General features: G+C 44.9%; 1 protein-coding gene across 3 annotated transcripts in view; it reads right to left on the bottom strand.

Annotated features, from left to right (window-relative positions):
- Window positions 1-5,600: 5,600 nt before the first annotated feature.
- KLHL8 (kelch like family member 8) overlaps window positions 5,601-27,243 on the bottom strand; it is a 56,615-nt gene continuing 34,972 nt past the window's right edge. For all 3 annotated transcript variants that reach the window (XM_088456406.1, XM_088456407.1, XM_088456408.1), the window contains exons 9-10: window positions 20,629-20,830; window positions 5,601-6,706 (exon numbers count right to left, since the gene is read on the bottom strand). In XM_088456406.1, the coding sequence (XP_088312532.1) occupies window positions 6,583-6,706; window positions 20,629-20,830 (326 nt within the window). In that variant the 3' untranslated portion in view covers window positions 5,601-6,582. The remainder of the gene's footprint in view (window positions 6,707-20,628; window positions 20,831-27,243) is intronic.

The following is a 27,243-nucleotide window of genomic DNA, read 5'->3' as shown; positions in this document are numbered from 1 at the left end:
TTTTTTTTTGTTTTGAGGGGGGGTGTCATCCTGAGTTCTAGCACCGGGTGACACCAACCCTAGTGACGCCTCTGCCACAGAGTAATCCTGGAAGATGTATAGCTTGTGATTTTCCCACAAGATGGATTTTATTTTCCTGGAGGAATAAATAAATAAGATTACCCTGGGGCGGGTTGATGATGAGGCAGGAGTAGGGCCAACTATGGACTTTCTCAATGACTAGATCTCTGCATTCTTCTTCTATACCTAAAATATTGGAATGTGTGTTGCTCACAAAATGAGCCTTCACCGATTCAGGTAGCCCCACTAAATGTATATTATTTCTTCGAGACCCATTTTCTACATCATCAAGGTTTATTCCATATCTAGCAGTTTTCAGTGTGCAGCTCTCCAACAGTGGTTTTGAGACTGTCAATCTCATGTAGTTCAGCTTCATTTTCAGTAATTGTGACTCGGCATTAATTTCTGCAGCTGTTCTGTGATCTCTGTCACTGCTTGTGTTAATAAAAGGGCTTATTGTGGCTTTTATAGCCTCTACCACATCATTTTAGGTGACTGGGGTATCATCTGAACGAAGCACTTTTGTTTTTTTTTGTTTTTTTACAGGGCTGACTCACATTCTTTGACTGGTTGCTGGAGGCAGAGAGAGCAGCATCTATCTCCTGCTCCTTCCCCGCCACCATGTTGGGACCCACCCGTCATTTCTCCTGACGCGGCTGTTGTGGTATTCCATTTGCGTTTTGCCAGAAATAGCGCTCCATCGCTGCCGCGGGAGAGGTAGGCCGCAAAGTGGGTTGTCTGTAGAGGCTGTAAGCAGCCGATAAAAAGCAAGGTGACCGGGATGAGTGCGGCGTTCTGAGCTGGATCTTCTCACTCCAAGCAACCTGGAACCAGAAGTCCAAGAAAGTCTAAAAAAATCCACTCCTTTTAACAAATAAATCAGCATTAAACCACGATTCTTACTGGTTATTTTTGAATATCTGGTGTTACATGTTTTTAGACATTTTATAATATTTTGATCAATACATCGTTTTTTTACATTTGTGTGTTTTATTAGTAAATGATGTTTGTTATATACATTGAATTTATTTTTTTGCATATTGTAATAAACAGACCCAACTTGTTTTTTTTTACATAGCAAATTTCAGCTTATATTTATATGTAATTTTTTTTATTCTCCATTAATTATTAAATAAAGCAATGTCCAAGGTGTGCCACAGCGCTGTTTTTTTTAGTAGTGAATGTGGTTTGGAAAAACTGGGCACCTATGCTACTGGAGTTGATCCGCAAAACATCTTTCATTAGTCGTAGCTTTTCACATAAGCACAACAGTGATTTTATTATTAAACACATTTTGTGCATGCAATGTGGGGAACACCTGCTGCCAACTCCATAGTCTCTATTATTTTTTAGCTCTCGCCTCATAGTCCATGGGTGACCAACTACACAGAACAATCAATCATTCTATATATTATATTAAATTGTAACCTTCTGGCCAATGCATCTCCTTATTAGTTTCAGTGATGTAATTGGAAGATGCTCAGAAACCCCAATAACACTGCTCAGGGCTAACAGTTAAATAATGGGCTCCCGACGGAGCAATTCAATTGAGGCGCTGCTCGCAGCTTCCTTGGGTGGCGACCAGAAACATACGATAAGTTTATGGTTTGGGTGCCCTAACCAGGACTTTACACAGGTTCAGCCGCTTTATGTGTTTAACCAGGTGCTTGTGGACGTGACTAGCATGATAATTAGCGGACTCCCAAAAACTATTTAATTGCTTTGGCAGGTGCCCATAAATTATCTAAAAAAAAAAAAAAAAAAAACACAATTTAATTCCCTGATGATATTTCCAATTACTGCATTTTACATGTGTTTTTTGTGTATAATGAATCATCTGCTTACATGCCGCTTTCTACTATTCCCAATGGATTAATGGGGTTGACAGACTGCTTCCTAAATCTCCCTGACACCCCCCTGAGCCCTAGCCCCCAAATGGCTGCAGTCAGTGAGAGCAAGCAAGGGCGAATGCAGTCAACCTCCTAAGAAAATTAGATATCGTCGTTAGGCCCAAGGCTATCAAGTCTCTCTCATCTGGACAAATTACCAAGTGGAGCAGGACTCCAAATACCTCCAGATATATGTTCAATAATCTTTGCACCCATATTGCCAGTTCTATCCGTGCTATGGATCCTATATGAAACAGTGATAAGGGGTAAAAACTAGGGATGTGCAGGCTCGGTTCTACTCGGTTCCGTTCGGTTCTTTTTACCGGATCTTATTGGGTTTCAGCTGTCACGAGTTTTGGATAGCCAATAAGATTCGGTAAAAAGAACCGAACGGAACCGAGTAGAACCGAGCCTGCACATCCCTAGTAAAAACCAAACAACTGGTAATCACCACAAGGCTTACTGACGAGCCTCTGCTCCAGCCAACTGTCCAGACCGTTCAAGTCATTGGTCCCTCCCCATCACATTCTAACCCACCATATATCAGAGCACCATAGCTATTGGGGCAGAAAACTTGATAATGCAGGTTTTATATTGGTATAAGACAATGCTATTTTTATATAGAAATTTTTACAGTAAGCTGGCTTGTTGCTTGCATAGTTTACAAAATGCAGCCATAGCAGTTGAGTCGGTTAACAATTTAAGCCATGTTGATTGACCAGTTAACAAAATGTAGCCATGTTGGTTGCCACATTTCAAATATGCAGGCATAAAGGTTTCCACGTTGCAAATATGCAGCTATGTTAGTTATATCTTTTTTACATTTGGATAAAAATTAAAAAGGCTACACCTGTTTTTCTTGTGAAATAATATTTTTTTTTCAGCTTAAAGAACTGGTACTTCAGCACATTCACAATGGCTTTGCAGGTGTCCGGGACGAGGACACCCAAAGCCTGGGGGGAAATTAGGGTCCCAAACTTCAGGTCTTCCAGAGACCTTCCTGTGGCTAGGACCTCAGGGTAACAATCAGCCTCTCCTCAGCATGGATGGCCCTCCTCATATTAGTATTCTGCCTCCGGATATAGGGGGGTCACCAGACACAGCAACTCCTGGAAGGTGGCGTCATCCATGCGCAGATAGTTGTGGTAATCGTCCGGATTGTCCTCCCTAATCTCCATCAGCAACGGCATGTGGGAGCCAGTGTACCTCCTCATCAGCCACTCCTTCCAGCAAGACCTCACCCTCCTCCTTTCCTGAGCACCCTCATCTCTCAGCTTCATAAAGCCATAGGCTAGCAGAAGTTTATAGCGCTAAGAATCCAATCACCATAGAATGCAGGATAAACACACTTTGCTTTTGTTTTTGAATTGCCTTTAACAGAGCACAAAAGCAATGTACAGCGTTCAGCAGATATAAACCAAGCCTCACTAGTCACAGAGCACAAGTGCACAGACCTAAAATGGCGCCAGCTTTATATAACCCCTAGTTAAGCCCTCCCGTTATTTAAATTCTAGCAGATGCACAGTGACGTTGTTTGCTGCCAAACTATATATCTTTAACGATTTGCAGTCGTTAGCGACCCATCTATATAGTTGGTCGTTTTTACAATCGTTCGATGTGTAGGCACAATATAGTTTATCAAGTAGTGTTCAGGAGTTCAAGGGCAATCGCAAATTAGATTGGATAGTTTGCCAAATCGTACCATGTGTACCCAGCTATAAACTATTTCATTTATATTTAGCGTTCCCGCTAGGCTGTTTTAGCGGGGCGCGGCACCCAGTCCTCCTTCTGGAGGGCAAAAAGCACCCTGCCCTCACAGCCTGCGGGTGCTGTCCTCACCAGCAGGACACAGTGTCCCGCGGGTGGAGAAACGTGCGGTGACCCGGTCACCGCCGGAGAATAGACGCCAGGCACATGCGCCCGGCATCTATTCTCCCTTTCTGCAGCGCTTGGGGGCTGCCCTGCGTGTCCGTAAGTGCCGGGCACGCCCCCAAGTATGACGAAGAGGGGACGAGTCTTATAGACACGCCCCCTTTTCATGACCACACCCCCTTTTCAGACACACGCGCACAAGGTTGCCCTCTCTAGCTCCGGCGCCCTGCCTACCGCCGGAGCTAGAGTGAACACTATATATTAATACATTTTATATAAATATTGAAGTTTTATTTCCTTCTAAATTACAGCAACTGCAGAGAACAGGCATAAACTCTGGGTTTATACTGTAGCTGCTGTTTTTTGTATGCAATCACTAATAAGTAGCAATCTCACACTCCTGTGTTCTACTCAGAACAATTGTATTGTTGATAGTAGGCTTTATAGTGGATAGATGTTAAGACATATTATTGGGGGTCATTGATAGTTAGACTATGCACATTTAATTCAGAAGAAAATCAAATATAAATAAGAGCTCATATATAGGGGTATATCTCGCGGTGTCAGGATAGCCATTTGAAATATACTTCCACCTAGGGGCATAAATACATGAGGCGCCTGGCGGCGAAATAGTAGCTGTGCCCCCCAACTATACATTCATTACCAACACCTAGACACTCCCCTCCTCCCTCATTCACCAACGACATCCCTGCAGTACCCAATCCCCCTTTCACATTAGCCAACAACCACCAGCCCAGAAACACCCCTCCTCATTCACTACCAACACTCATACACTACCAACAGCTGTGCTGCATTCAGACATCCCCATTTATTAGACAACCGGGCAGCACCCACCCCCATACAGTACAAATACCAATGCTGTACCCAGACACCCCCTTTATTCAGTATCACCCCAGCAGCCAGACACCCCCTTCATTCAGTATCACCACAGACACCCCCTTCATCATCAACACCCTAGAAGCAACCACCAGACAACCCCTCTCACTCAATATCAACACCCCAGCAGCATCCAGACACCTCCCTTCAGTCATAAAAACGTGGTGTGTAATATAGGAGAACAAATATAACTACAAATTTAACACACAAAAGGGCAATGTAAACCAAAAAATAAAAAGGAAGAAATAGGGGCTAAATTAAAATTGTAATGAAGTCCTCCAAAAAGTCCTACGCTTATCACAGACTCCATCCACTTTATCATGCAGAATCTGAGTCAAATATAAGTATCGGTTCATGGAAAAATTAAAGCCAAATAGTACTGTAAAAGGTCATAATAGTTTAGCAGGTGTCCCACCCATACTGTGCACATTTCACATTAGCAGAAATTGTGGCTCATTAAAATAGCAAACAGACCATTACAATTCACAAATAGAAAAACTACACAAGGGGGCAGGGCCTAGTGCTGCTGCTGATATATAGAGCCAGGAAAATATCTTTTTGCAGGGATTAGCTCTATATGAATCAAGGAAAGAATAGTGTAAATGGCAAAAATTGGACACAGTTTTGTGTCTGGACCCTTTTTTGCCAATTGTGCTATAAGCATCTTTATATCCTATAAATATCTTAATGGCAACTTGCATCAGTGCATGGTCGTACTCCACCAGATCCATGAACATAAGACACTAGCCTGCCTCTTACATTACGATCTGGTAGGTCTCATGGGGCAGCGTTTAACCACTTGGCTCATCAGGGTTCTCCATATCCGGTTGCTGAACATGCATGCTATGTCCCACCTCTTAATAACCACATTACACACCAAGATTGAGTTTAAAACAGCTGCAGCCTTTATTTAACAAAACAGGAGGGGAAAAAATGCCCACAACACTAATCACATTGTGCCACCACAAACACTACCAAATCCAAATCCTAGGGCCAATTATATTAGCAATTAATTCTAAAAGTCACATGTTCTAATTATTTTATCTGTGGTACTGTGAAATATGGAAACCATGCAAGTTTCATCCATAAAAACTGGGAAAAAAAAGAAAAATCTGGTCATAAAGGTTGGAGGCCTTTTTGCTTTTGGATATTTGGTTTTGTTTAGGTGATGTAGATGTTTCTGTAGTAACTACACACCACTAGAGTTAACAAACTTGTTTCCTTAACTGTGAAATCCTCTCTGGAAATGGCTAATTTCAGAGACTAATGCCCCCGCGTATTGCAGTAATAACAGTTTGTATCCAGGGTACAAACTGTTATAGGAGAGGACTAAATTATTTTGTGCCCAGGTCATTGTATATGAAAGACATGTTTTTACATTGTTCATTCACATTATACAGACTTTTTAAAATCATCTGTTCAAATCTAAAGTCACCAGTGGGCAAAAGATATTTAATAAATATACTTCTTTATATACACATTAATTTCAAAAACACTGCATATTATATACAGACACAAAAATATCTTTTCAGCTTAAAATGTGCAGTTTCTATGCAAAACCAACATTTGGCACTTGAACAAATAAATTAAACTGTTAAACTTACTAAACCTATATGTTTATATTAAAAAGGAAAAACAACTTCTAGTATTGCCAAGTTATTACAAGTCACAAACATCACTAAACAAGTGTGAGTGCAACTTCATTTAATCATTTAAAAAGTTTGTCATGTCATGTAGTCCCAGCACTATACAGAACTGGCAAGACCACTAGATACACACCCGACATCTAGGGTAAACTGAAATTGAGACATGGACAGTTTTGCTTAGGAGTTGTAAAGCAGTTGTTTTTGAACCCAGTAGATGTTCACATGCAGTCCACAACGTTGCTTGATCCCAGGCCAATGTCACGGATCTGGTTACACAGACAAGCACATACAGCAACTCCGGCTCCAGCCCTGCAATGAGCCACAGACCCAACCAGCTCCCACCTATTTTATTCGGAGGAAGAAAAGATTGTTACTTGGAGTGACCTTTAGTAGAATTTACAAATCAAAGGATGGTTAAAAAAAAAAAAAAAAAAACTTTAAGACTATCATACATGCATGGCATATGTCTCATGGGGCCAGACTCTCTCCAATATGTATGAATAGGAGAGAATGGTTGGAACCATGGACCTCTAATAAAGAGTAAGACGATGCCACAGACTTTAAAATGAGCCAAAGGGATGAATGAGTTGTAACCATTCATAGTAAAAAAGGTACTCAAACCATTCCTCAGCTTCCCAAACAGAAATCACCAGACAAATATAAAAAAATAAAATAAACAATAAAAACTAGAAATAAACTTCTGCTGTGTATACGTATAGTAATTTCTATGTTAAAAATGCTCTATGTGGAGGTAGAGTTTTTGGACTCTAAAATAACAACTTACAGGCCCTCATCCAAGAGTGGAAAGGTGTCTGCTATTGAGAAGTTACAATCTAGTGGTGCTTCAAATTATAATTAAGGAGCAAGTGTGAGTGAGGTTTGAGGATGTAATGTGAAAGCAGGGCATCTGTGCTTAGTAGGTTTTCGATTAGGCTTAAGAGAATTAGGTAGGTTTAGAGAGCGAATGTAAAGCTTTGGAAACCGTAAGATTTTGATAAGATAGGATATGCCATTTTAAAGTTAGTCTAGAGCAGGGGTGGGCAATAAGCGGCCCTCCAGCTGTTGAAATACAAATCCCAGCATGCCTTGCAACAGTTTTAACATGGCCAATTAGCAAAACTGTGGCAGGGCATGCTGCGATGTATAGTTCTACAACATCTGGGAGGCTGCTTATTTCCCACCCCTAGTCTAGAGAGTAACAAGTAAAAAAAAAAAAAAAAAAAAGAAACTAGACGACTGGTGTTACTTACCTGTCAAGTCTTTTTCTTCGACTCCATAGGGGGGCACAGGGATAACACTGGGTATATCCTGGAGAGGAGAGAGTCTGGGCACCAAATAGTTAAAGATGCCCACAAGCCCAGGCTCCGTCTCCTCTATATCCTGCCCCCAGCCATCAGTTTAGTTTGCAAGCCCACAGCATGAGCGAGGCAGAGGCAAAGAAGGAGGTCCAGCACACACAAAGAACCAATGGAGAGTACAGCAGGACAAGTCACCAAGGAAACACTCCCTGGCAGTCAGGTGCATCAGGGTGGGCGCTCTGTGCCCTATGTGGAGTCAGAGAGACTTAACAGGCAAGACATAAGTCTCTTTTTCTTCCTCCACTATGGGGCACAAGGCTAACACTTGGACGTCCCAAAGCTGTCCCCCTATGGGAAGGGACTATCCTGAGCCGCAGTGTGCACAGAACACCCAAAGGCAGCATCCGAAGATGCAAATTTGTCAAAAACATAAAAGCGAATGAAGATATGAGCAGACGACCACATGGCAGCCTTACATAGCTCTTCCACAGAAGCCCCACAGTGCGCTGCCCAAGAAGTCCCCACTGACTGGCTGGTAAGGGCAGTCACCATGGCAGGGGTTGGAAGGTTCGTCAATGTGTAAGCCGGTCAGACAGTGAAACTGAGCCAGCGGGCCAAGGTTTGTTTAGTAGCCGGCCAGCCGCTCTTGTGAGCATCATACAGAACGAACACAGAATCAGACTTGCGAATATCTCTGGTCCTATTCACGTATAACCGGAGAGCTCGCACAACATCCAAGGAGGCTTCCAGCTGAGAAGAATCTGAAGACAGAACCACAAGTTCCTGGTTGATGTGGAAGTGCAACACCACCTTGGGTATACAACCCAGGCAAGTCCGCAGCACAGCCCTACGCAAATGGAAAACCAGGAATGGGGAGCGTCACGACAGGGCGCTCAAGTCGCAATGGCATGAAAAGCTTTAACGTAAGCCAATGCAGCTCAACCGTCAGTAACGGTTCAAAAGGGAGCAGACTGGAGAGCCCAGAGAACCAGGGACAGGTCCCAGGGAGCCACAATGGTGGTTTAACATGAAAAACTCCCTGAAAGATGGTCCGTACATCAGGCAACAGTGCTACCTAACCTCTGGATTAGAACTGACAAAGCAGGAAACCTGGACCTTTACGGAAGAGACCGAGGCCCAAATCCAGACCTGTCTAAAAATGCAAGCACACGGGAGAGGCGAAAAGATGTGGGGTTAAGACCCCTAGTGTCACACCAAGCAAAACAGATACGCCAAACCTGGTGATAGAGTCTTGAAGGAGGCTTCATAGCATTCAGCATGGTATGAATAACTCTTCTGGAGAATCCCCTTCGCTCTTAAGATTAATTCTCAAGAGCCACCCCGTCAAAGCGAGACGGGCCAGATCCGGATGGAAGCATGGACCCTGTGACAGAAGATCCGGCTGCAGAGGGAGACTCAGTGGTGTGTCTATGGAGAGACCCAGCAGATCTGTGTACCACACTGAGCCATGGCAAATCCGGCTTCACCAGGATCATTGTGCCTCCCTCCAGCTTGCACTTGCAGAGAAATCGTGGACTCAAGACCGGAGGGAACATGTAAATCAGAGGGAAGTCCCAAGTAACCGCCAGGGCGTCTACCAAGAGAGCGTCGGGATCTCTGCTGTGGGAGCAGTATCTTGGTAACACGATTGTGACGTGATACCATCATGTCTATGTCCGGTAGACCAACAGTTGAAAGATATCTGGATGCAGCGCCCACTCACCTGAATGAATGTCCTGACGCCTTAAGTTGTCCGCTTCCCAATTCTGGACACCGGGGGATGAAGACCGCAGACAGCGCTGGAAGAGGACGCTCTGGCCAATGGAGAATCTGTCATGGCACAGAGACTGCGAGTGTCGCCCTGGTGGTTTATATAAGCGACCGTGGTTGCACTGTCCAACTGAACTTTTACCAGATGTCCCTGAAGATGCTGTGCCTGGCAAAGAGCCCTGAGTATGGCTAGAAGTTCCAGGACATTGATCGACAGCTGGCTTTCCCAAAACGTCCAACGTCCCTGGAAGGTCTGAAGGGTTACAGTCTCTCACCCCCCAAGGCTTGTGTTGGTGGCGAGATCTAGTCATGGATCCAAAGGGGGTGGCATTTGTCCAGGTGTGAGCACTGGAGCTACCACAATAGGGAGAGTAACCTCTTGGGGAAGAATGAGCGTCTGCGCCCTGAGGTTAGTTAATTTGTTCCACAGTTTCATAAAGACCAACTAAAGAGGCCGGGAGTGGAACTGGCCATACCCCATATCAAAGGTGCAGACAAGAAACCCCAGGATCTTCATACAAGAGTGGATGGACACGACGCTGGCTCAGAAAGGTGCAGATTTTGGATTGTAGACCTTGTAGATCTTGTCCCCCAGGGAGGAAGACTTTCTGAGTTCTGGAGTCCAGTAATGCTCCCAAGTGGAGCAGCTCCTGAGAAGGAGTCATCGTTTATTGCCACCAATTTATTATCCAACCGTGTGACTGGAGGATTCCAGTCAGGTGGATGCAATCCCTGAGAACAGTGAGACTTGGCCAGGAGAAGCAGGTAATCTAGGTAAGGTAAGATCTGGACACCCCTGCAGTGAAGATGTACTGAAATGACCTTTGTGAACACACGAGGGGCCGTGGACAGACCAAAAGGTAACGCACAAAACAAATAATTGTTCCTTACCGGAAACCTGAGGAAGCGTTGGTAACTGGCTCGGATGGGATGTGCAAATATGAATCCTGGATATCCAATGATGCCCTAAAGTCCCCTAGCGCCAGAAATAGCGAAGGCACTCCAGGCGGAATCTGGGTATCTGGGGGAACCTGTTCAGATGTTTCAGATTGAGAATGGGCCGAAATGAGCCTTCCGGTTTCTGGACCAGAAAAAAGATTGGTGAAGCAACCCAGTCCTCCCCGAAACAGGAATGCTTACTTTGGAAAGAGCGAATAGACTCGAGAGCTTCTGCTTTTCCCGACTGCGCGGGAAAGCCGGTGGTAATAAAAAAAATAAAAAAAAACCCTGGCTCACAGGTGTTGCTGAAATGTTACCAGAGACATGACGCCTCTGACCCATGAATCTGTTGTGGTTTGCATCCACACTGCCGAAAAAAAATAGAAGCCGGCCTCCCAGCCCGAGGTCCCCCAGGTGGAGGCTCGTCCCACCATGCGGCAGGCTTGTCTGCTGGTTTAGCAGCAGGATGTCTGGTGGACCAGGACTGCTTACTTCAGGGCTTAGAGCCCTCGGAGGTAGGACCCTGGCTTCTGGGAAATGGTTGACCTCTGGTTCTACCCTGCAGATGAAAGGAGAGAGAAACTAAAGTCCTAGGTCTGGGCAGAGCCAGTGAAAGAAAGAAAACAGACTTAGAAGCAGTCAATGTAGCCACAATCTTGTCTAAATCAGGTCCAAACAATGTCTCCTGAATAAGGAAGAGCTTCTAGAGCCTTTTTGGATTCTGTGTCTGCCCTCCAGATGCACAACCAGAGTGCTGGCTGCCAAGGCAGAATCAGACACCTTAAAGGTTAAAATTCCTGAATCTATGGGCAGTGCAGACAGGTCCCCTAACCTGAGTAACCAACGGAGATACCCACTTCACCCTATCCGCTGCTGGGAGAGGGTAAAAGGCAGCAATGCGCTTAGAAACTTGAAAGTGTCTATTAGGGTGGGTCCATGTCTCCACTAGGAAGTCTTCTCGCTGTGCTGAAGAAGGAAATTCAGTTACTGCCTTCTTCAGTCTTAAAATACAGGCGCCTTGGATATAGGAGGTTGCTCGGAATCCTCAACCCGTAGAATACATTTTACTGCTCTGATAAGAGCCTCTACGTCTATTGGGGACATTGCCTCCTCTGGGACTGAAGAAGTCACAACTTCGGAGGTAATCGAAGCACTGGATTCCCTGTTGGAGGACACCTCCGACTCCGAACCTCACCCAGAGAGTGGCGAAGAACTCTTGCGTGCAGCAGGCCTGCATCTGGGATCCTTATCTAATATCTGTTGAAAGGATGTAGACACCTGAGCTAATCCCTGAACTGACTGAGAAAATTACTGCATCCAAGGTGGCTGCACCATAGGAAGCTGTGGCGCAGAGTTAGGAACAGGGGGCACTGATGCTGCCAGCTGGTCTACCAACTGCGACATTACCGGTGTTAAAATAGACGCCCAAGGCTGTTCCTGACTGGATCCTGACCCAGTCGGCAGTGATGCCGCCACGGCACTGGGGCGGTAGTGGGGGCATCCTATAGGATGCCGTTAACTGCCCACTCTAGTGTAAAAAACAAAAAATTAAAAAATTAATATAGAATTATGGTATAACATACCTTTTGATAATTTTCTCTTCAAGGTCCATAGAGTCCCACAGGGCATCCACCCAATGCACCAAACAGCAAAGCTTTTGAGCTCCCAGCATGCACTGGTTCCCCTCCCTATATACCCCGCCCCCAGCCATTCAGTTCGTAACCAAGCTTCACGGCAAGAGACAGTGGAGAAGGAAGAAAACATTTCACAAGAAAACACTCAAGTGAAGACGGAATCTGTGATATAAAGTTTAATAACAAGCCCATCTGAGGCCAGGTGAGTCAAGGTGGGTGCCCTGTGGACCCTACGAACCTCGAAGAAAAAGAATCAAAAAGGTATGTTATACAATAATTCTATATTTCTTCTTCTGGTTCCATAGGGTCCACAGTAATTACCTTGAGACATCCTAAAGCAGTTCCCTTGTAAGGGTGGGGACACTCCAGAGCAGATAGGAGAATCTGTCGCTCAAAGGAAGCATACGTATCAAAAGCATAAAACTTGATAAAACGTACTCACGGAAGACCAAGTGGCTGCCTTGCAGAGTTGTTCAGAGGCACCATATGTCTTACTGCCCACAATGGTCCGACAGACCGAGAGGAATGTGCTGTCACCTTGTGAGGAACAGGGAGATCAGCTTGTGTATAAACCTGAGAAATGGTCATAAGAAGTTAGTAAGACAAGGTGGTTTCCTGATGGACTTGGTCCGATCCACGTAGATACGAAGGGCTCGAACCATATTCAAGGAAGCTTCACCTGAAGACAGGTCTGAAGACTTAAATGAAGAAATTGTAGTCCCGGCCTTTATGTGAAACTGGGACACAACCTTCGGGAGGTAGCCCGCCTTGGTACGGAGGACAGTCTATTTTGATGGAACACCAAATATGGAGAATGACATGACATGACAACGCTGTCAAGTTCGAAACTCTGCGAGCTGAAGAGATGGCAAGAAGAAAAAGTCTTGGCTGTCAACCATCTCAATTCCACCTTATCCAAGGGATGCCTCTGCAGTGCCCTGAGAACTAAAGAAATACCATGGTGCCACCGGTGGGACCAATGGAGGTTGCCGTCTAAGAACCCCCTGAAAGAATGTTCTAACATCCAGCAGAGGGGCAAACTTACACTGGAACCAAACTGTCAAAGCCGAAACTTGGAATCTCAAGGTAGCCAGGCGAAGATCTAAGTCTAGTCCAGCCTGGAGAAAAAAAAAAAAAAAAGATAGGTAAACTGCGCTCTTATACTTATGCAGGGTCATATGAGGAGAACAAATATATATAGTGTTTTATTACACTTAAGACAAAAGAAAGATTATGCATAAACATACAATTAAAAGGACAATAAGTATCTGAAACAAATAGAGTTGATAAGACTCCTGAAAAAAGTGTGTATCCCAATAGACAGATACAAATTGCAACATAAAAACTGTTGTAGATGTACATTTAAACTGTAATAAAAAACCCTAGTGATTGGTATGGTATCCAAGAAATTAGGGTTCTTAAAGGATTCCTAGGTAGACAGATACAAGTGTCTCATTAATTTGCAACTCTATAGAGGTTATGTGATATAGGTGGAAATATTATCAGTCACGATAATTTGTGATAAGCTGTGGTGTTGATAAGGAACTCTGTCAGCGAATCACATTTACAGCCATATTAAATAGAGGAAAGCCCAATCATAGGTTTTAATAAGAGCACCTTTGGTTGATTGAAATATGACAGTCCCGTATATATCACCTCAATAAGTGCAATAAATGCCAGTATTAACGCTGACTGGCTGTGCCCAGTACTGTAACTGTGATTGGGTCAGCGCGGTAAGTGGGGTAGCTGGATGTGCTGGAGATATCACACAGTCGGCATCTGTTCCTGGGCGGCCGATTGCCGTTGAATGGCACGAGAATGCCTGGCTGTCAAGCGGCAACTTGGAGCAAAATGGGTCATCTCCAGCCACCAGGCTAGGGCGAGGCGAACCTCCAGCAAGATGTGTACCATCTGGGTTTTTAAATCAGATACTGACCATCCCACTGGGCCAGGATCCACCGCTGCAGGGACCAGGAGTGGAACTGGGCATAAGCCACCACGTCGAATGTGGCTACCATGGAGCCCAGCACCTGCATCTCCAAGTGCACTGACACGGTTTGTTTGCAAAGCAGTGTGTGCACACGAGTTTGTAGTGTTACCATCTTGTCCTCTGGAAGAATACTACTCTGTCCAAGCCATGCCCCTAAGTGCACCATCTGCTGAGTTGGAGAGAGTGACGACTTCGTCCAATTGATTACCCAGCCGTGCTTTTGTAAGCAGACAATGGTCATCTGTAGATGGCATTGTAACCTCTGAGATTGCACCAATTTCAGAAGGTCGTCTAGATATGGTAGTATCCAGACTCCTTGTTGTCTGAGATGAGCAGTCATGAACGCCATTATCTTGTTTAATACCTGAGGGGCTGTGGCAAGCCCGAAGGGTAGAGCCTGAAACTGATAGTGTTGCCAATCTACTGCCAACCTGAGAAAGGCCTGGTGAGATTTTGTAAATCGGGACATGCAGATATACATCTTGTATGTACAGGGAGACCATGAAGTCCCCAGGCGCCATTGCCAACACAATTGCACAATTGACAGTAGGGTATCCATAAGGAATTTGGGCACTTTGATTAATCTGCTGAAAGATTTTAGATGCAATACAGGGTGGTGTGACCCATTAGGATTTTTAATTAAAAACACAATTGAATAGTAACCCCTTCCCTGTTGAGTCACAGGGACAGGGACTATAACACCCAATTCCAGGAGGGCCCCAATAGACTCCCGGTAGGCCGCGGCTCTGTAGGAAGGGTTGTGCCCACAAGCCTTTGATTGAGATGCCTGAGGAACGTGATGGCTGATCAAATGCCTTTGGGCTGTGTCCTCTTGCCAGTTTGTTTGGCAGAGGACTGCTTCTTTGCCCTACCTTGTGGACGAAAGGACAGAAATAGCTGCCTCTTAGGAGGTAGATGTGGATGGCAAATCCACTGACCTTGGTGTTGCCAAGGAAGTCATTATGTCATCCAAACCTGGACCAAACAGTACCTTCCCTGTGAAGGGCAATGATTCTAGAGCCTTCTTGGACCCTGCATCTGCCTTCCAGGTTTTAAGCCAGAGGGACCTACGAGCTGCCACAGAGTTGGCAGAGATCCTAGACTCTAGGACGCCTGCGTCAAATCGCCGCCTCCACCATATACATAGTTGCTTCTTGCAACTGACCAAGACGAGACCACTGCTCTCTAGACAGGTCAACCATAGACTCCTCTACCGCCTTAATCCACTCCATAGCCTTAGCTACCCAGGCTATAGTCGTAGCTGGCCTGGTAACCGCTCCCGACAACTAAAACATTGATTTTAAATGATTGTCAATCTTTCTAATCGGTAACCTGCCAGGATCGGCAACGTAGCGCTTTTGAGCAGCCTTGTCACATGCACATCTATTGTTGGTGGAATCTCCCATTTATTACATGCCCCTGGAGCAAATGGATAGCGAGAGGTCAAATTTATAGTGGCCTGAAAATGCATATTAGGGGTCTCCCAAGTTTCAGCCAGAAGATTAGTCAGTTGCCCAGACCGAGGAAAATAATCTTTAGACACACAGACCGACACCTAAAAACCGGTTAGTCAACCGTCAGAGCAACTTCCTCTACCTCCTTTATGTTGAGGCTAGTTCTAACCCCTCTAACTAGAGAGGAAACATCCACAACTTGATAATCCTCAATTTCATAGACAGATTCAGTGCTCTGAGTCTCAGAATCCAATGGGATAAAGAAGCTGAAGACGAGATCTCGTCAGGTGTCACATATTGACTACTACCTCCATTGGCTTCTCCACCTGCAGAGACACTGAGGATGGCAATACACTGATTAGAGTGAGCCGCAGAGTAATCCCAACAGGGATTCATAGGAGGCATATATACAGGATGTTGCATAGGCTGTGGGTACCCTAAAGCCTGGGGTACTGCCTGTGGTACCACGGCCGGAGCTCGCACCTCAGTAGCTTTGCCTATCAAATAGGACAGCACTTCACGTGTAATAATCATCATTTGTGGCTCTATTGTTGGTACAGATGTATTAGATACATCCTGTAATCTACAACATATTCTGTCCAGATCTTGATTAGACAGGCTTGTAGAACAGAATTTACAAGATAAACCAACTGATAAGCTCACCTGCTCATTACCTTCAGCCATGATATTATTTCAAATGGTATAAGGTACACAATATACATGCCAAAAAATGGGAGGGGCTGAGACAGGAGCGGCCGGGGGAGTGACAATTTCCCCTAGGCTGTGATTTTTAACGGCCAGGTACGCTGCATTACAAGATGGCAGGACGCAACCTAGTACGCTGTAGTGCGTCCTACCACCCGTCCCCGGGAACAGACAATATGGTCCCGGTTGCATAGTGAGGAACGTCCTGAACACACAGCTCCCCCTGATACGTCTCAACACCAGAGGTAAGGGACTGCAGAGCGCACTTACCTGCATCTCCATTCCGACTGCAGTCCCAGGCCTCAGCCCACTACCCAGCCCCACTGAAAACCCAGTGGTACAAGGCAGATGCTATTGTCAGTGTCGTCGGTGGTAGTAGGAGCCGCAGTGTAGGAGTCTTTTACGGCACCTAGCACCACTAAATTCTAACATTAAAATAAAACAAAAAAAAAAACTTGAGACTGCCTGAACAGTCCCACTGTTAAAACAGGTGGACTAGCTGCGCACCCAATGAAACAACTGAATGCCTGTGGCTGGGGTATATAGGGAGGGGGACCAGTACATGCTGGGAGCTCCAAAGCTTTGCTGTTTGGTGCATTGGATGCTATCAAAGTATATTTCCCAAGGTAATTCCTGTGGACCCTATGGAACCCGAAGAAGAATAACGAAGTTAAATAAAATACAATAAATTAAATTCAAATAAACTGCAGGGGGACCATCTAATACAGCCTCCCCTAAAAATCGTGCTCAACTCCTCCTGGTACCAAACTTAAAACCGATGGCTGGGGGCAGGGTATACAGGAGAGGGAGTCTAGGTTTGTGGGTATTTTCATTTAACTATTTGGTGCCCAGACTCTCCTCTCCAGGCTATACCCAGTGTTATCCTTGTGCCCCCTAACGGAGGAAGAAGGGATGCATCTGATGCGGGCAGAAAAGCTCAGCAACTGGTTCATGGCATATTTAGGTCAGGGTCATAAAGAGCATTAAGTTTGGCATTGAGATGGCACTTTGGTCAAGTCAAATAACGTGAATTCTTTGTTTTGTCTTTAGCCGAAAAGGGCTCAAATGGATCAGTGGTTTAATGAGAGTCTGTATTATAGCAGATATTTTATAAACTGTGGAAGCACCTACAATCAAGAACTTTGTAAAGAAAAGCTAAAGCATCAAAATCCTCTCACGTCTATGGATATAAAGCACAAGGGATGAATAATGCAACACAGGCTTTCTGATGTTGCCAGATTTCTGTGGAGATCTGTATCTCACCTGCAACGTGTGTACCAAGGAGAGCGTTAAATCTTGAGGCCAGGATATATACAAGCTCATTTATTCAGGAGCAATACTGTACAGTTCTTATGTTTAGGAGCTAATTACAATGCCTTGCAAAAAGTATTCACCCCCCTTGGCTTTTTATCTTTTATGTTACATTACAACCTGTAATGTATTGATTTTTTTTAATCTGAATTATGTGATGGATCTGCACAAAAAATAGTCTAATTCGGTGAAGTGAAATGAGGAAAAAAAAAATTAAAAGAATCTTTATAAATAAAAAAAAAAAAGAAAAATCCAAATCTTTGATTATCCCCTGGAGCACCATCAAATGGAAAGAACATGGTACCACAACAAACCTGCCAAGAGAGGGCAGCCCACCAAAACTCTCAGACCAGGCAAGGAGGCCATTAATCAAAGGCAGCACAGAGACCAAAGGTAACCCTGAAGGAGCTGCAGAGTACCACAGCAAAGACTGGTGTATCTGCATGCGACCACAATAAGCCGTACACTCCACAGAGCTGGGCTTTATGGAAGAGTGGCCAGAAAAAAGCCATTACTTAGTGATAAAAATAAGACACGATTTGAGTTTGTATAAAGGCATATGGGCGACTCCCCTAATGTATGGCGGAAGGTGCTCTGGTCAGGAGAGACTAAAATTTAACTTTTCAGCCACCAAGGAAAATGCTATGTCTGGCGCAAAGCCAACACATCCCATCACCCCAAGAACACCATCCCCACAGTGAAACATGGTGGTGGCAGCATCATGCTGTGGGGGATGTTTTTCAGCAGCAGGGTCTGGGAAACTGATTCGAGTCGAGGGAGAGATGGATGGTGCTAAATACAGGGATATTCTTGAGCAAAACCTGTTTGTCTGCCTGTGATTTGAGACTGGGATGGAGGTTCACCAGGACAATGACCCGAAGCATACTGCTAAAGCAACACTCGAGTGGTTTAAGGGGAAACATTTAAATGTGTTGGCATGGCGTAGTGATGGCCCAGATCTCAATCCAATTGCGAATCTGTGGTCAGACTTGAAGATTGCTGTTCACAAGTGGAAACCATCCAACATAAAGGAGCTGGAGCAGTTTTGCCTTGAGAAATGGGCAAAAATCCCAGGGGCAAGCTCCTAAAGACTTATCCAAAGCGACTTGCAGCTGTAATTGGCGCAAAAAGTGGCTCAACAAAGTACTGACTTTAGGGGGGTGAATAGTTATGCACGCTGAAGTTTTCTGTTATGTTGTCGTAAATGTTGTTTGATTCACAATATAAAAAAAAAAAAAAAAAAAAAAACAACTTCACAGTAGTAGGCATGTTCTGTGAATGAAATGATGCACACCTTCAAATAATCCATTTTAATTCCAGGTTGTGAGGCAAAACATGAAAAACGCAAAGGGGGTGAATACTTTTGCAAGGCACTGTATATGGGAGATGTATGAAACCTTTTAGAGAGAAAGTGGAGATTTTGCTAAAGAAATGAAAGCTAGAAGATATGGGCAAAGTCTCCACTTTCTCTCTAAAAGGTTTCATACATCTCCCATATACAGTGCCTTGCAAAAGTATTCACCCCCTTTGCGTTTTTCATGTTTTGTTGCCTCACAACCTGGAATTAAAATGGATTATTTGAAGGTGTGCATCATAACTTCACAGTAGTAGGCATGTTCTGTGAATGAAGTGTTTTTATTTTTTGTTTTTTTTTGACTGCCCATATCTTCTAGCTTTCATTTATTTAGCAGTCAAAAAAAAAAAAAAAACAGTTTGAGGCTTATTAGTTGTTATGGGCAACATCTCCGCTTTATCACTCTCATAAGTTTGATACATCTCCTCCTATGTTTTTTGGGAATAATGGTAATGGGAGAATGGTTAATTGTAGAAAGTTTAGGGTTACCTCGGTCAATATAGTTACACAGAGAAACAATGTTTGGAGCAAAGATTTTGCCCAATTTTAGCCTCATAAGTTTGCTCAATCAGTCCAAAGCAAAAAGTCCAAAGCAATAAAAAGCAGAGAATACTGCAGAATTAAAGAGATACTCCATATATTTTGCTTTGCAATTTTTAGCCTTTATCAAATTGCCCAGCATCATCTTTCAAGCCTTTGGTGTATTGGAGAGGCAGAGTGATTCTTGTCCCATGGAGTTACATCAGCTCACCAGTACAATGCTGCCGGACATTACAGGTATTTTCCGGGATCACGGGTTCGGGCCTTGCACTGCCGGGAATCACAAGCAGACAGTGTGGAGAGAGCGGCCTCTGTATTAGGGCTAGTAGAGCCCATAATTTGGTACCTACTGTTGTAGGACATCACAGTTACTACCCAGGCTAACTTACTTAAGCCCCACATTACGGGGAGTTATGAGCCGGAACTGAGCGTGAGCGAGAGGGCCCTGCCGAAAGGTGGATGGAACCTGGATACTGCTGGTGAGTGAATAGAAATCACTATTACATGGGACATTTTTTAATTTCAAGAATCAAAAACATCTTGTCCACATTTAACAGTGAAGTACTGCCATCCCACATATTATCTATTGTTGGGGATTGCAACCAATTTTAACCAGGATTCAGCTTAGGGAACATCAGACTATTAAGTTTGAGCAGATACGTTTAAGGCAAGTCTGTTTATGGAACTGTGTGTGCTTTGATCCTTAATATACTACAGAAAGCACCATAAGAATGAGCCTAAAACATATGGGATGTTAATTATCAGTGTCTTAAGTAACTAGCACTTAACTGTTAGCTGATATAAGTATTGTGGTGATTCAAATAACCAACAATTTTAGCTACAGTGTTTATTATTGTATCACCGATTGACTGGCTACTTATTATAGTACATTGTACATTTTTTATATGCGTTTCATTGGCCAATGTTTGTTGTATATTGAATTTTTTATTACTACTTTAGCAATTAAAAAAAAAAAATCAGCTATGTCAAAGGACAAATTTAGATCTTTTTATCATTTATTCTATTCTTTACCTAGTTAGATTTCAGTTGTCCCACAACGCTGTTATTTTTGTTTTCTTTGTTTTTCCATATGGCTGGCAACCATGACAGCAGCATGGAACACCTGCTACAACACTAAACCAATGTACATATATTTGGTGGTCCTTTTTTGCAGCGCCGGTGGCTTTATTTCTGTTATATATATTCATCCTGTGTCTAGATGGCTACAAGTCGCTTAAAGAGTAAATATACAGAGTCATGCACAATTACCTGTTCATTACGGGGTCATAGGATTCCACAGTATTTAGATATGCATTACCATTGTGACCCCCAACTGCATAAATTTTTCCCATTAGAGTTGCTATGCCGACTCCACCCCTTGGGGTAGTGAGCTCAGCAACATACTCCCACTTGTTAGTACGAGGGTCATATCGTTCTACTGAGCTCAGGGGAGAATTGTCATCAAATCCACCTGGAAGGAAGAAAGGAAGAGGGGGGGGGGGGGGGGGGGAGAAAAAGGAAGCATGTCAGTCATCCAGGGTACCGTACAATATACCTTCTTGCTGACAATAACGAGTATACCAGATATGAACATACTGAACCATAGATCAGATGCAGAGATCAGCCTTTTTGCATATACTTGTATCTTTGCTTTTTTGAAACTTAAAAGCAGTACGATACGGCTTTCTTAACCCAGGTAACACATGAACCATATAGTCAGGGCGTGTTTGTTTTCTTCTATAAATAGACTAATTTTAAAAAAAAAAAAACAACAAAAGAAAAACACGGAATAAAATAGTGGACATGATACAATGTTAGAAGTAATGTTTCTGTGAGGCATGTAGCTTAGTATACTTATTACAAACAATCGTCAAACACAAAAGCATGACAGAAAACAAATGCCGTATGGATAGGTAAAGTAAAATCAAACAGGTACAATGTTACGAAAAAAACAAAAATAAATTAGACAATTACCAATGAGCACATACCAAACAAACATACATAATGATATAAATAGACAGTGTCATCATTAAAAATAAAGAAAAAAGTTGGAGTCCAGGAAATACAGTAGCCTGCAAAACAGGCAAACACGATGAAATAGGCTCCCACAAAGGTGAAAGAGTAGTACACCAAGCTATGAGGCTAGCAGGACGAGAAAAGGCAGAAAGGAGGCAAAGTATTGGGCAGGTGCTTTAGCATAACAAGACAGCTGCCATCTATACCAAATGCAGTCAAATTTCGACTCAGCATTCCAAGCGATATAGGTGGTGTTTATCATAAGTTATATATAAAAAATACAACACGTACTAAACAGACTTCTAGTGTTCACTCTAGCTCCAGCACGAGGCAGGGCACCAGAGCTAGAGAGGGCACTTTCGTGCGCGCGTCCGGGAAGGGGCGTGGTCATCGAAAAGGGGTGTGTCTATAAGACGCGTCCCCTTTTCGTCACTCTTGGGGGCATGCCCGGCACTTACGGACACGCCGGGCAGCCCCCAAGTCCTGCAGACAGGGAGAATAGATGCCGGGCGCATGCGCCCGGCATCTATTCTCCGGCGGTGACCAGGTCACCACACATACCTTCACCCGCGGGACACAGCAACCCGCGGGTGAAGACAGTTCCTGCAGGCAGTTAGGGCAGGGCGCTTTTTGCCTTCCAGAAAGAGGGCAGGGCACCGCGCTAAAACAGCCTAGCGGGAACGCTAGACTTCTAAAATTCAGGCAATAAAATCCATTTGGTCCATGAGTAAAGTTCTGTACTTATGCTGGTGTGTTATACCCAAAAACTTCAGTGCTACAGTCGCATCTCAGTGACCACTATCCTGTAGGTTTGCAGTACAGATGTGTCCACATACATCTAGCCTCCTTGCGCGTTACACAGCCCTTCTAGTTGTGCTGTGGCGTGACTCGGTACTGCAGAGAGTCTTTTTGTGTGACATCTACCCTTCAAATGCATCAGTGATGCAAATAGCTAGCACAAGCAGCTTCTGCCGATTAAAATTATATGCGGCATGCCTATATTCTGGTGTGCACGACTGCATCTGCATGCGAAACGTTGCATCAGTGTCACAGCTGCATTTCGCATGCAGATGCAGTTGTAGAACCATAAGAAGTTAGTTATTTTTTATGGCAAACCATATATAAAACTCAGGCTACAAGGATTCTACAATTAACCATACTGTTACAGGAGAAATCTATTATTCACCATTTAGGACTCACAGATACTGGTCATTTCATGAATAGAAACCAGTTTTACTTGTTTCCATTTAACATATAAGAAGACCTAGCCACTCATCAGCTTTTGTAGAGATGACTTCCCCCGCTTCCTGGGTCAGGTTACAGCCAGGATCTTATAAGTGAGAGTTGGAGCTCAGACTACACACGTGTTGGAGACAGCTGCCTGAACACCACCTAAGCATCGTAATTAATTTTAAGAAAATAAATAAATTATATATATATATTTTTTTTTTTATACACACAAATGTGTAATTGAATATATATTGTTTTGTAGTTAATTGTAACAGGGTTATGTACTGTGCAATCCTGCTTTGATAAGCTGTTATACAGAGAACTCTGTGGGCGTTTTAGGTTATTTCATGTGATGAAATGACTTAAGTTAGTGGGAAAAGCTTTATAAAAGCAAGGAACAGTATAAAGGCATTAAAAAGGGAATATAATGATTTCCTTAACACACAAAAGGGATTTAATGTCAAATACAGAAATCAGTCTACCTACCAATAGATTTTTCTAATTTTATATCTTTATGCCTATTCTAATTTTTAATGATGTCCAATCTCACATTATTTATCTATGTAACAGTCACTATCATTTATTTTTATCCTGTTCCATCTACTCCATTATGGTTCATCTGTATACATTTTCACATTTCCCTCCACTTTACTATAGTTCATATTTATTAAACCAGAGGTGGCCAAACAGTCAACTGCGATAGACTGCGAACATGCAACCTGTCCAGCAGCATCCAATAAGAATCATTGTGATACTTATTGGCTGCTGCGCGGAAATTAAATGTGGGGTGTTGCGCCTCGGCTGGCTGCCATGTTTTCCCAGTCAAGTGCCATTCACTAGCCAATAGGAATCAAGCTAAATCCTAATGGCCGCTGTGCAGTCATCACTGCTGGGCAGGGGCGGGCTGAACCTGCGCGGTATCTGCCCCCAGTGCCACTACAATTTTACAGATGGAGGCCACCGGCCGGCTGCAGCCGCATGCTGTCTCACATGCCTTGTGGCCAGGAAACAAGAAGAATACACTCCGAGCAGCATCTTCTATCAGTCTCCCGGCTGCATGTCAGGCCAACGGAAACACAGGACAGCTTGGAGGTGCCCAAGTTCTACCTCCTGGGTGACAGCTCCACGAGCCAGCCAATAGCCGCTTCATCCACCCTCCCTCCTAGCTAGTCTGAATTATGGCAGCAACAGCCAATCAGCCGCCACCAAACACAGCCCCCTCACTTTTACATAACTGACGGCAACACCAACCAATCGGCAGCTGGTACTGCTGACAGAGCGACCAATAGACTGAAGAGGACAGTCCCTGCATCCCAAATGTTGTTATACCTCACTGATAGTGTTTGGGAGCCTGAGCTGTGCACCAGCAGTGCATTATCTATATTATATATCAGAGGTAGCCAAACTGTCGATCGCTATCGACTGGTTGAGGACTCAACCAGGTACACCCCTTTTTGCATGCCACCTTTTTCGGGCTACAGCACGAGCAAATGTACATAGTCGGTACATCAAATATTTTTGGCTTTATGAGTAGATATGATTCCAAAAGTCTGGTCACCCCTGTATTAAACCAATATCTTAGGCTAGGTTGAATTATACCACTTGTTTTCGCAGAATATATCAAAACTTTCTTTCGCCATATAAATTAAAAGTTGATGCCGGGACCTTGCGTGAAAAAGTCTGTAGTGGCGAAAATCCCCGAGATCAGATATGCTTATCAGGGCTTCTGCGAATACATGGTCTGCTGACCATGCATGTGCGGCAGCCATTGCCGAAGAGGGCTCCTCCAGAACCAGTCATTGTTGTAGCCTATAGGCTACAGCGGCACAACACCATAGTTGTGGGGGCCAAATTTCAGAGTGCTTCTCATTCCGCAGCTTGGTAAATCTGACAGTTTTGCAACCCACATAGAAACCTATGGGGGTTGCGGCTGCTGTCAGATATGGAGGGAGTGCAACAGATATTGGAGATATCTGCTGCAGTCCCTCCATAGTACACCTGGGGGATAATTAATATTTTGGATATCCCACAAAAACTAGTGTTTTGGGGGAATATGCAAAAAATATGAGATATGGTAAGAACTTACCCTTGTTATCTCTATTTCTACGAAGTCCATAGGGTTCCACAGGATACCTTGGGGTATAGGTGTGACGTCAGTCGCAGGGCACCAAAGAGTTAAGCTTTCAGCCTCCCAAGATGCACTAGGTCCCCCTCCTATACCCCGCCCCCGGGCCAAGGCACCTCAGTTAGTTACCAAGCCATAGGCCGGAGGAGGAGAAGGAAGAGAGAGAACAAAGATCTGGACACATACAAGAATCACATTCTCACCAGAGGGAGACGGAAAACCGGTGACCAGAGCAAAGCCCATCTGCAGCACAGGTGCGACAGGGCGGGAGTCCTGTGGAACCCTATGGACTTCGTAGAAATAGAGATAACAAGGGTAAGTTCTTACCATATCTCATATTTTCTACTTCAGGGTCCATAGGGTATCCACAGGATACCTTGGGGATGTCCCAAAGCAGTATCCTTTAAGGGTGGGGACGCTCCTGTGCAGAAAGGAGAATCCGCCGCCCGAAGGAAGCATCCTGAGAGGCGAAGGTGTCAAACCTGTAATACCTCACGAAGGTATGGACAGAAGACCACGTAGCAGCCTTGCAGATCTGAACTGCCGAGGCACCACGTCGAGCTGCCCACGAAGGACCCACAGACCTAGTGGAATGAGCCTTCAGAGAAGGAGGGACCGGTAGGCCTTCATGAAGATAAGCTTCAGAAATAGCCATACGGAACCAGGCTGCCAAAGTTTGCTTTGAAGCAGGCCAACCCTTTTTACGGAAGCCAAAGAGGACAAACAAAGCGTCCGACTTCCTAAACGAAGAAGTGCGGTCAACATAAGTCCTTAAGGCCCGCACAACATCCAAAGAGGCCTCACCCACGGAAAGACCCGGTGAGTTAAAGGCCGGAACAACTATTTCCTCGTTAATATGAAACTGGGAAACAACTTTGGGAAGAAACTCGGGCCGAGTGCGGAGCACTGCCCTGTTCCCATAAAAAACCAAGAAAGGGGGTCTACAAGAAAGAGCCCCTAACTCAGAAACACGTCTGGCCGAAGCAATGGCCAGAAGGAAAACAGTCTTAGCTGTTAGCCATTTAAGATCCACTGAGCCCAGTGGTTCAAACAGCGGTCCTTGGAGAGCCCTCAGGACCACAGCCAAATCCCAAGGCGCCACAGGTGGAACAAAGGGCGGCTGAATGCGGAGAACACCCTGCATAAAGGTGCGCACATCCGGGATTGTAGCAATCCTACGGTGAAACCAGACAGATAGGGCCGAAACCTGTACCTTCAAAGAAGCAAGGCGAAGCCCATGATCTAGTCCCACCCTGCAGCACCGCACCGCAAGGGCTTTAGCAGAAAGAACAGGGACAGTAATAAAGCTGACAGTTTAGAGAAGAAAAGATTACAGGCAGCAGCGCTAGCACAGTCACATACAATGCAGAAAAATAACAATTCCTGCACTAACAGCGCTGATCACTCAACTACACAGACACAGGGCCTGGTAGGACACAGCGCTGCATACACAGACCTGACCACAGCGGAGGAGAGGTATGCGGGGGGACCCAGACCACGATGCTTCCGTCCAGCGCTTCCAGCAGCGTTCACCATGCGTTCTGGAGAAGATGGCCGCCGAGGAGCAGAGAGGAGGCTGGCCTGGGGGAGGAGCGCTGCCACAGGACCAGTCGGCAGCATGCAGAGAGGGCTGTGTGCAGCGGGGGAGGCGCCGGCTGTGAGACAGGGAAGGCGCGCTCCCCTGGCATGCATTTAACCCCTGGGACGCCGCAGCGCTACCGCTCTGCTGCGGTCCGCTGTCCCAGGGGGTAGTGGAAGCGCAGGTTGGTCGCCTGGCTCCACGCTGCAGCCAGTCCCCAGGGAGCCCCCTGCCTGGGGACTTAGGACCATGTGATCAGCGGGGACCCACCGCGGGACCCCGCTGCTTACCTCTGTCCCCCTTGAATCCGGCCATGGTCCGGAGCATCTGGGGTCACCGCTAGCTGTGACCCCAGACGCCCACCAGCATCCGCGGATCAGTACCGGCGTTGTGTAGGGAAGACAGCATGGACGTCAGGACTGACTGTCCATGCTGTTCATCCAGTTGTGCAGCCACAGCTGCATGAAGAATAAGCTTCAGGGGCTCTTCTAGCCCCCACTCCAACAGGTGCACCCGACTCCGGCCGGGCACCAAACTAAACTGAGGTGCCTTGGCCCGGGGGCGGGGTATAGGAGGGGGACCTAGTGCATCCTGGGAGGCTGAAAGCTTAACTCTTTGGTGCCCTGCGACTGACGTCACACCTATACCCCAAGGTATCCTGTGGATACCCTATGGACCCTGAAGTAGAAATATTTAATGGTAAATAGGCCCCACAATTCAAACAGGCTTGGTTTGTTTTTTATCATAAAGGTTGAAGCTGTCACCCTGGCTTATCACCTTCTAGGGTATGAATGAGACAAGAGAAGGGGGTCATGCAGAGCTGTGTATGGTGAATGATCAGGGATGAGGCACAGGGCAGTTCAGAAAGGATCAACAATATGACCAAACAGGAACATAATAAAATGTTCTTTAGTTGTTCAGTCTAGCATATACT

The sequence above is a fragment of the Taudactylus pleione genome, unplaced genomic scaffold, assembly GCF_031769625.1.
Source record: "Taudactylus pleione unplaced genomic scaffold, aTauple2 ptg000703l, whole genome shotgun sequence".
Lineage (NCBI taxonomy): Eukaryota > Metazoa > Chordata > Amphibia > Anura > Myobatrachidae > Taudactylus > Taudactylus pleione.
Note: the sequence above shows the minus strand (reverse complement) of the source record. Positions and strands in the feature narration are given on the sequence as shown.